General features: G+C 44.6%; 1 protein-coding gene across 1 annotated transcript in view; it reads right to left on the minus strand.

The window, feature by feature from the left end:
• CHST7 (carbohydrate sulfotransferase 7) overlaps nt 1-8162 on the minus strand; it is a 28688-nt gene extending 20526 nt beyond the window's left edge. Inside the window, exon 1 of the mRNA XM_065413212.1 lies at nt 6756-8162. Coding sequence (XP_065269284.1) covers nt 6783-8162 — 1380 coding nt within the window. The 3' untranslated portion in view covers nt 6756-6782. The remainder of the gene's footprint in view (nt 1-6755) is intronic.
• Between the last annotated feature and the right edge of the window lie 2819 nt (nt 8163-10981).

The following is a 10981-nucleotide window of genomic DNA, read 5'->3' on the forward strand; positions in this document are numbered from 1 at the left end:
TCTAAAACAGAAGTAGTGATGGATCTCCCACTCATAAAAAAACATTACATCAGGAGGCTTTTAATTGATTAAAAAGAGCTATCAATTTAAACTGCACATGAAATGATCCAGGTCAAGAGAATCTCAAACTGAAAGACCAGGATTAACACAAATAGGATCTTGAAAATGTCTCTGTCAAGTCAAATCTTTCACTGACAGTCTTGTTCTTCCTATCTCCTTCTCTAAAATGGTAGGGCTCTGTCAAGTTTAATGCAAGTGGCAAACCAACATTTAATACAGCACGTGGCTCTATTCTGAAAAATGATTATGGGTACATCTACACAGGGATAGAAACCCGCAGCACAGCCATGGCTGTCAGCTGACTTGGGTTTGCTGAACTAAAAACTGCCATGTAGATGGTCAGGCTCGAGTTTGAGCTCTGGGACCCTCCACCCTCTCTGGGTGCCAGAGATAGGGCTCCAGCCTGTGCCAGAACATCTACACAGCAATTTTTCAACCTTGAGCCCTAGCCCCAGAAGCCCAAGTCAGCTGATCCAGATCAGCCACGGGTTTTTTTTTTTTACCCCCGATGGACGTACCCTATTTCAAAATAGCACATACTATACAGGGTACGTCTATACTACCCGCCTGATCGGTGGGTAGTGTTCGATGTATCGGGGATCGATTTATCGCGTCTCGTCTAGATGCGATAAATCGATCCCCGAATCGATGCCCGTACTCCACCTCGGCAGGAGGAGTAAGCGGAGTCGACAGGGGAGCTGCGGCGGTTGACTCGCTGCTGTGAGGACGGCCAGGTAAGTCGAACTAAGAGACTTTGACTTCAGCTACGCGACTAGCGTAGCTGAAGTTGCGTATCTTAGTTTGAACCCCCCCGCTAGTGTAGCCCAGGCCTTACTGTCCTTATCAGCCAGCTTTAGTGACAAGTTTTTAATTCTTTATATTCTTGTTAGGGTTACAGAGCCAATGCATCTCAGAACATATTCTGTTTATTTTTTAGCATAATTTTCCCCCCTTCTGAAATATAGTTCCATTGCAACAAGTTTGCATAAGTGTCTGAGGGCATAATTTGGCCTGCTGAAACTTTTAGTGTTGATAGCTGAGAAAAGGAAAGAACTTAGTTTGACTCTGGGCCTCTCTTTGAACTTGCAGGGTTGACAGGGACAAAATAAAATCTTTAACTGTTCAGTGAACACATGCAATATAAAAACCATTAAGAAATGAGAAAGTCCACTGTCATTTAACCCTTTTCAGAGGAAATCACTATCATAAATTTGTACATCTTTGCATTTATCAGGAAAAATATAAAAATACTCCTGAAATATTAAGACTGTTTCCTCTGTACTTGAAATACACCAGCATATTGCATGAATTTCTACAACTACCACCTGAATATTGATCTATGAAGTGCCAAATTAAAACAAAGTAAAATGAGGGGTAAATATTGCTGTCATTGGACATTCATCATTTACACAAATGTGTATCAGTACAGCAAATCACACAGTACCTAGACTGTCAGTTTAAATGTGCAGATATATTGATTGTATTAATGCATATCAATCAGAGTCTAGATCTGAAGTCTCAGATTTGGAGTAAATAAGTATAATGTAATATTTTACCAACAGCTATACTACTCGAGTTCTACATATCTGAAGGTAACTGCAGGATAGCTAATCATTAAAGCGGATGATACAAATTATCCTTTGAAACATTTATCAGCTTTGTTCCCGTTTTCCCATTAAATAGTATATAGAAGCTGTTAAGTCATTACACAGGATGTAATGCACGTATGTTGTTCCAAATCTCAGCCTAAACTGCTAAAATCTCATGAATTTTTGGCAATGATCTGTCCCTTCTAAGCCTGTGGTGTTTAGCTCAGCTATTAAAAGTGTTTATGGTGCCGCCCAACCATCTTAATGATCAATTATACTTTTTGTTTAACCACCGCATTCACTAGAATTGGGATTTTGCTGTTTTTTGTTTTTTTTTAAATGAAAGTAAAATCTCTCCTATGAAGAGCTAAAATTGTGCAAAACAAAGTGTCTCAGCAGTAATTCTCAACTGTTCTCAGAATGCAATTTAACCGTAGTTTCTCACCATCTCACTTTCAACAAGATCTGCTTCTGCTTAACGCGAAAGCTCTCAAATACTAAAACTGTACAGCGCTAGTCCTGATTTAAGATTTGTTCTTAATCCCCTACAGCAGAGTAGATAAATATCAATATTCTTTGTTAATTGACACTATATTTTTGTGCTCCACACTCAATAGGTAAGTTTCCAGACTGAGCAGAGTATGTTGCAAACAGGCTGAAAGATACAATACATCTTCAAGGGAAAAATTCACATTAATTTGCTGTCAGCCTTAAATGCATTGATGATGAAGTTTTCAAAAGCACTTCAAGTGATTTAGGGCCCAGATTTTTAAAAGTATTTAGGGATTGCTTCACTGAGCATTGCAATGCCTAACTTATGAGTCTATGTCTCTTGGAAGTCAGTGATACTAAGGATCCTAAATGCCTATGTTATTTTTGAAAATAAGAGTTCAGCTCCTAATTCAGTTAGGCGTTGCAACACTGAGTGGAGTAATGGCCAAATACCTTTAAAATCTAGACCCTGAAGATGCACAAGTCTTACGGTCTTTGAATGTGACCTAGATGCTTTTGAAAATCCCACTCTTAAGATTTTGAACTCTGCAAACTTTCTTCAGTTATGTGTATTGCCTAGTATTGGGTTCAGGACATTTCTGTTTTTAATTATTGTTTTTAAATGTGAATTACTCTAAAGGTGGAATGTTAATAGCTCATATAGTTACACTGCAGAAATCCTGCAGGACAGACTCTTCACAGTGGAGAAAAAAAAAAAAAACTACAAAAAATACATACTCAGATAAAGTGTAAGGGCAGGAAAATACATTTAAACTGATCACTAATAAAATAAGGAGCAGTGGTGTTAATGAACAAATTCAACTGAGAATGTAGAAAGGACGTCGATATTGAGGACAAGTCAGATACTTGAATTTATGCCAAACTCAACAGGTGTTTGAGTTAAAATTAAACAGTTTATGAAAGTTATCTATTTTTCTATTGGATGCAATAGGTTAAGCTGGATGACTAGGCAGATTATGCTTCCGTCTTAGTCATAGTGACTTTAGAGAAGGTGAAATTTTATGTGTTCATTCACAACAGTAGTGTTGCACTCTGCTCAGGTTTTTACAACCTGGTCCAGCAAGGTGCTGAGCACACTCAATTGCCCCAGGAGAATTGAGTATTCGGATATTGAAAGGTGAAGATCCCTGGTTGAATTTGTTACAAGTGAATCAGCCCAAAATTGCTGAAATTCTTTTTGATCTTTCAGTATGCAATAAAGTCTCACCAGTTTCTTCTCAAGCACATCAGTACAAGTTAGGTAGGGTATATACATGGAAAAGTTTTAGAGTGAGGTGACCTAATATGGGTACTGTTCCTCTAAGAACCAAATTCTGTTCACACACTCTATGCAATCTGACCGCAATAAGGCTGCACGAGAACACAGAAATGGCCCTTAGGCTATAAAATAGGTCATTTCAGTATAAAAAGTAAAAAAGAACTCAAAACATTCTCAACAGAGTGAAATTAAATACTTTCTCAAGAACATTTTTAGGGATATATTCTCCCTTAGAAGCATGCTTCTGCCACTAATACTAGTGTTAAGGTTATATCTTCCCCTGCAAAAGTGTATTAAGTAATTCTTTCCAGTGCAAAATACCTGTCACCAAAACCTACAATGTAATTAATTCAAATGCCCCTTCAGTAACAGTAACTGTAAAACATTTATTTTGAACTGCCTTTATTTTCAGCACTTTACATGTATAGTTTTATTCTTGATCCAGGATTATCCCCGATTTGAAGTTCATGGTCTCATTTTATATCTGAGGGTTACATATAAATGTGAGTATAACCTTGAATGCCCTTGCAGCTTTGTCTAAATGCCATCAGATTAAAAAAAGAAAGAGTCTAACAATTTAAAGATCCACTTCTCTGAAATACAACTTCCCTCCCCTCCCCCAAAATGAAAATATACCCTAATATGCGAGTTCCAGGAAGTTCGACTGAAACTAGTATTTTAAAACTCAAACTGAATCCTAAAAAATGTAAACAAACTTCAGGATAGGTAGAGCTTGCCAAGATTGGTTTGTCTTAACCTTGTTAGGAAATATTTGTAAATTGTTTGGGTGCAAATTTACCAGCTGAGAGGATGTTATTGTTGGGATAGGATGTGAGGGACAGAATCTTGTGCACTGCAGCACCCTGTGTCAGGCAGGGAGTTAGGAAAGTAAAATGTAATCTCAGTGCAGAGAACCAAAGTTGAAATATCAAGTATTCACTTTTCATTCTCAGAAGTTTTTACAAGATAGCCAGAAGAATGTGTGAGTCACATTAGATATGACAAACCAATTTTAAAACATTCCTACATTAGGAATTTTGTAAAGAGAATTGAAGAATTCTGATTAAACAAACATCTTCAAACCCCTTCCTGTAGCCAAGTGCTTACTCCATTCCTGTGATCACAATCTACAGTACTAGAGTCAAATACAAGGAAGTGGAAATAGCTCTCCTTCCCTTGACTTCATGCATCTCCCACATATGGTATTAGCAGTGCTGTACTATAATCCATATAGAGAAAGATTATCTCCAGCCCAGTCACTAGGTTATTGGGTTAGTATGAATGGAAGCAAAGCCCTTCTCAGGTGAAGACACCTTTCTCCATTATAAACTTGCACCCCAAGTAGTTAAAAGGTCTGTTAAGTGTTATAAAACCTAATATAGAATATAAATTCAAGGCTTAACCTGTTTTGTGTAAGTGTTCTTATGAAAATAGTTTAAATTCTACTTAACATTTATAGTCTTAAGGAATCATATGATAAAAGAAACATTAACCCCTTACGTTAAAATTAGGATAAAAAAAACGAAGATATGACTTGTTTAGGCTGTGTATTTATTCTTTGCATTTCTCTTAACTTGAGCAATGAAAAGAATCAAAGGAGTTACAGTTTTGTATACAGTACTTCAGTTTCATACTATCTGGAATGTTTAATGATTGTTCCCATGAAAGCTTTTAAAAATTCTAGAAACATTGGTTAGCTTTAGGTTTTTAATAAGAACCTGCTTTTACAAGATGTAGATGTAAGGATAAATTAGGGTTGACATCATCTCTTCAATGTACAGTGCTTTCTAATTCCAAAGAACCATGAAGTGCCAGTTACTTACCAGTTTTCACTATCCAAGACAAATGAAAAACAAGAAAATTGAGATAAGTTATTTTAAAGCCTTTTCAGCTTTAACTTAAGATGCTACTTTTACCAGACCTAAGGAGAGTATTAGTTTGCTTTGACTGGGATTTCTCAATTGACAGTGTGCCTTTAACACCAGACATGGTTGAGTCACAAACCCATAAAGGGAAAATCTCAAGAGGAAGGAATGAAAGCACCAATTCTTGGAACATTTTAGGACTAGGTTTGCTAAAGCCCTGGGGAACAGAGATCTAACTAGATCTGCTCCCATCAGATGTGGGAGGGTACACTATAATGTCTTCCTGTATCCCAACTCCTTTGCTTGTAGTCTAGGGATGTCACATTCCTAACCCAACTGTTGCATTTTTCTGACCAATACAATATTGCAGAATGAGCTTTCACTTTAAAAAATAAAAATAATAAAAAGTTTCCAACTCTGTTGCAAAAATGACCTTGCAATGATGGACAGAAGTATTGCTCCTGGCCTGAAACAACAGCATTGTAGGAAGAGTAACTGTCCCTATTAATCTCAACAGTGCACTCACTAACTCTGAAGCTTAACAGTGGCAATTTTAAAGCCAGATGTTCAGGCCTCATTTGAGTGTGTGCAACTAGGTGTGTGACAGTCCCAAGGTCAGCAGTAGGGAATAAAGTCCAGTGTGGCTGGAGAATAACTTCATAAGCCTGGCCCACTTATCTTAATTAAAATCTAACCCAGTTCTCAACACAGTGAGGGGGTGAAACCCTCCTCCAGCCCAATGCACTAAGGATGAAATCCTGGCCCCACTAAAGTCAATGGCTACTCTTTGAGGTGGAGGCGTGATTTCCATTTCGGGGAGCCAGACCCACACTAGCTCTGACTGGACTTGGGCGCTAAAAACATTAGTGGCAGAAGCTTTCTTCCTAAGTATGAGCAGGTGGGATCTTACTCCAGCAGCTAACTTATCCCACCACTTGCATGGCCACAGCTACACTTTCAGGGTATGTCTACACAGCAAAGAAAAACCCACAGCTGCCCCATTCCAGCTGACTGGGGCTTATGAGGCTGTTTCATTGCTATGTAGACTTCCAAACTCAGGCTCTGGGACCCTCCAACCCCACAGGGTCCTTGAGCCCCAGGCTCCTACCCAAGCCCAGACATCTACACAGCAATGAAACAGCTCCCTACCCCAGAAGTCAGCTGGCACAGGCCAGTGTCTAGTTGCTGTGTAGACCTCATCAGTTTCATCACACTGGTTCAATCAGAGCTAGCAAGGGTGTTTGGCCTCCAGCCAGAAATTACACCTCCATCTCAAAGTGTAGAGATATCCAGTGGCAAAAGTCCCACCGACTTCAACAGAGCCAGACTTTCACCCTCACCCCCTTCCTATCCCTAAAAGAGAGATTCCACCTGCCGCCCTCTCCCTCCGGCTCTCCCCTCTCTCAAGGAAAGGCTGCTGCATTATTGCCCAGGCTCTGCAGGTAGAAAGATGGGGAAGCGTGTTGTTACCTGCATGTCCCGTCCAGGAGGCGGCCGCTACCTGCTGTCCCCCTCCCGGGCTCCGCCGCCGGGCTCGGCACTGGGCTGGTAGGACAAGAGGCTCATGGCTTCGCCGCAGGCGGCCTCCACCTGGCGCACCTGCTCCTGGCTGAGCCGCTCCCTCCAGGCGTGGATGGCCTCCCGCGCGTCCCGGGCGGAGATGAGGAAGGGCCGGTCGGAGGAGTAGGCGGCGCCGCGGGTCATGTTGAGCACGAAGCTCTCCATGGCGGGCGGGACAGGCAGGCCGGCGAAGCGCAGCAGGCGGCGCAGCTGGGCGCGGGGCTCCAGCACCAGGTCCTCGTAGCGCAGCTGGGTGTAGCGGCGGCGCAGCCAGGCCGGGGCGCGGCGGGAGAAGAGCAGGTCGCGGAGCCAGGCCTGACAGATCACCTCCAGCGCGCCGCTCAGGAAGAACTCGGCCCGGTGCTGCTGCTGCGCCCGGATCCCGCCGCCGCCCAGCCCGGCCGCGGGCAGGAGCTGCCGGTGGGGGAGTCCCCGGGGCTCGGCGCGGTGCCGGCTCCGCAGCACCTGGATGCTCTCCCGCAGCAGCGCCTGCTTGGCCTTGAGGCGGGAGTTGTGCACGGCGCGGGGGTCGCGGAAGAGCTGGATGACCCGCAGGTTGAGGCCGGGCTCCCGCAGCAGCGGCAGCAGCGCGCCCAGCTCCAGCAGCCGCACGTCCTTGATCACCACCACCGGGTACTTGCGGCACTCGGCCTCCAGCTCCCGCAGCCCCCGCGGCGGGCAGCTCCGCTCGCAGGCGGCGCCGTCGATCAGGCCGATCTCGTGGCGGGGCTGGGGGGCGTCCGGGCAGAACGGGGCCGAGCAGATCACTTTGTTTGTCCGCCAGCCGAAGAGGCCGGCCGTGGTGAGGTTGCCGCCGCCGCCGCCCGGGGCCAGCGGGTCCCGGGGCGCGGGCGGGGCGGCGTAGAGGCGCAGCACGGAGAAGTCGCAGCGGAAGAGTGAGCGGAGCATGTCGCGCAGGGCGCCCTGCAGGCTGAGCGCGTCCGCCGGGTACAGGGCCTGCCACAGGTGCCACATGGGCTCGTACAGGTAGAAGACGTCCGGGTGCTGGTTGAACAGCTCCCCCAGGAAGGAGGAGCCCGTGCGCCAGGTGGCGTGCAGGTAGATGTGCCGCTTCCCGCCGCCGGCCGCCTCGCCCTCCGGCGGCTGCTCCTCCTCCTTCTCCTCCTCCCAGCCCCACTCGCCCAGCACCTCCTGCAGGCTGGGGCAGCGGGGCTGCAGCGGCGCCTCCTCCGCCCCGCGCCCCCGCCTGGTCCCGTAGTCCTGCACGTAGGGCACCAGGAGCAGCAGCAGCAGCGTGTAGAGCACCAGCAGCAGGGCGAGGCGGCGGTGCTGCCAGCGCCACCGCCGCCCCTTCATCGCCCCGCCGCGCTCTGCTGCCGGGCAGCGGCGTCTGCAGCCAGCCGCCGCCCGTCCTGTGCTTGGGCTCTGGCTGAGCCGCCGCCGCCGCAGCAGCAGGGAGAGTCCTGCCTGTTGGAAAGCGCACAAAACTTGGAGGAGGGCAGAGGCGGCGCCTGGGAGGTGTTGGCTCCGTGGGTCCCTCCCCGTCTGGAAAAACACGCCCACATGCCGGAGACTCCGCGGCTAGAACAGCAAAGAGGCTGTTGCCCCCGCCTTCCTTCGCCATAGCCAGCTGCTGAAGCTCCCCACAGACAGACAACTGCCCTTGCTGGCTGAGGAACCGCCTCTTCCTACCCATCAGGCCGCAACCTTCAGGGGCCTCTTTCTGGACCCAGCCAAGGGCTGCTGTCTTGAAGTGGTTTCACTCATATGCAGGGAGGGTTTATAATTTTGTTCAGTGGCTTTCAGCACCACTGTACAAATTGTGCCAGTGCCACTGAACCTGCCCCTTCTTCTGCAGCTCTACCCCGTAGAGAGACTGCATTGGTAGCCTTTTTACTAGTGAGGGGGTGACGATCATTCAGTGAACCAAAAGAGAGGAATCACACACAAGAAATGATTTTGGAAGGTCCAGGGGTTCTGCAGAAAGGTGCTGGGTTGATTTCAAACCTCCACAAAAATGGAATGCAAAACCTTTTTCTGATACAAAATTGATACAAAAAAGTAGTGATGGGCCTAATCTGGAACCTCAGATCCACACCTACTGCAAACTTGGGGAAAGTTCAGATCCTGACACAAGCTTTCTAGTTCACACGATCCTCTACCAAGGATGTACAGAAGTAGATCAAGAAGGTGGTGGTGGGGGGGGGTGTAATTAAAATAATATTTCTTATCTGAAAATTGAATAATTATTGTTACAAGTAAACAGCTACATGATTATATCCTAATAGATGAGAAACATCTTCTTCGAGCTTGTTGCACTTCTTGTTTTATACACTACACTGGAGGGAACTCACCTCCCTCCCTTAGGCCCTGCAAAGGGATGTTTATCCCAGGAACAGCAATCAGACGAGACTGAAGAGGCAATGGGTAGGCATGTGGTCCTAGAAACAGGAAGGACATATTGATCTCTAGTAATGTTGCTCTTGTGCTGCCCACTCAGGAGACCTTCTAAACCTTAGTAGAAGCTCAGGAAACCCACCTGCAAATTGTAAAATAATTGAGTTTTATTTTTAGGAAGTTGCACTGGATGCACAGCAGGTAAGAATATCTGCAAAAATATTTCAGATTTGGTACTGTAGAGAGTTGGGGGGTGGGCTTAAATCTTAAGAGAAAACATTTGCTACCATTATTGCAGTTCCAGAATTTTTCACTAAAGGATAGTTTGACATGAACTGTCATGTAAAGACCATGGTCCTGATTGCAGAGGTAAAGATTCTGCACTAGCGGATTCCAGTGTAGGATCTGGGCCCAAGTGAGAAATGAATGTTGTGCTTTGATTCACATCCATCAGCCTTATTGGATTTGGACTGGGGAGAGAAAAGAGGGCACTCCACCCCGGCTGGAAAAAAAGACCTCTCAAATGAATGTATATGGGAAAACAATTTGTGTCACTTCTACAAGGGCTAACTTTTGCCCTGGAGATTGACTACTCAGTTGAAACTTTTGTATAAAGGTCTTCACCTTTCTTCCTTCCTGTAATTACTTCTATTATGGTCTCCCTAATATTAACTCTCCATATCTCAGGTTGTCCAAAATCCAGCTATTCATTCCCTGAGTTCATGCAGAATCTTACTGAAGTCAATGTGATTCCACATGAACAGAAGGGTCCACCTCCATGAAACAGTTTTGCAGGATTCGGGGCTTATTTTTGAAGTGTGGGGTTGCTACATTTTATTAAATTAACCATTTTTCAAGAATTTCCATTTATTCACAGAGGCAAGATCAAAAGGCACTTGAAGTGATAAATTCATTTTGTGGCCGCTGTAATAAAGAACATTTATAACCTGAAACCTTGGCTTTACTCTGATGACATTTCAATGCTATGACAGGTAATTTCTCCTACTTCATCAGCAGCTGAAAATGGATGCATAACAAACTAGTTAATAAAAATGGATTATACCATTACATTAATGGGGGTACTAATTAACAAATTAATGAGTAATGTGGGATACAGTGATTACAATTATTCTGTGTTTGTTGACAGTTGCAGCTACCATTTTTAATTGAGGAACCTTATATTTTCTGTCCTTGAGGTCATTCCCTGCCACCATCAAATACTCTAATATTTGTCCCTTCTTGACACCTCCCCATAAAGCATGGTAGATCTTCCAAAGCCGCCTACCACCATCTGGTATAGCCCCCTCTGGCTAATTGACACCTCTCTCTCTCTCTCTCTCTCTCTCTCTCTCTCTCTCTCTCTCTCTCTCTCTCTCTCTAATAAAACAAACATTTGTCTAATTGAGTCTGTTTCTTCATGTATCCTGGTCCCTGAAATGTAGCTATTGTTCCCCATTTCTGGACTGTTTTAGCACTTAGCAGATATTGCATCAGATTCTACTGTGTGATACACATGTATCACCTCTGCAATCAGCAACATTACACCCATATACGGCTAGTGGAGTTTGACCCATTATGTAGATATTATAAACAACTTTATGTATAAACTGTAATCTGCTGTGAAGTATTCTGTCTGTTTCTGTAGGAATTACATTAAACAAAATTATTACACTTTGTGTGTGTGTGTGTGTGTGTATGTATATAGTATAATATGTGATTAACAAAACTATTAAGAAGTGGAGTCAAAACAAACAACACATGCTTTTGTTCTGTCAGTG

The sequence above is a fragment of the Emys orbicularis genome, chromosome 1 (assembly GCF_028017835.1).
Source record: "Emys orbicularis isolate rEmyOrb1 chromosome 1, rEmyOrb1.hap1, whole genome shotgun sequence".
NCBI lineage: Eukaryota > Metazoa > Chordata > Testudines > Emydidae > Emys > Emys orbicularis.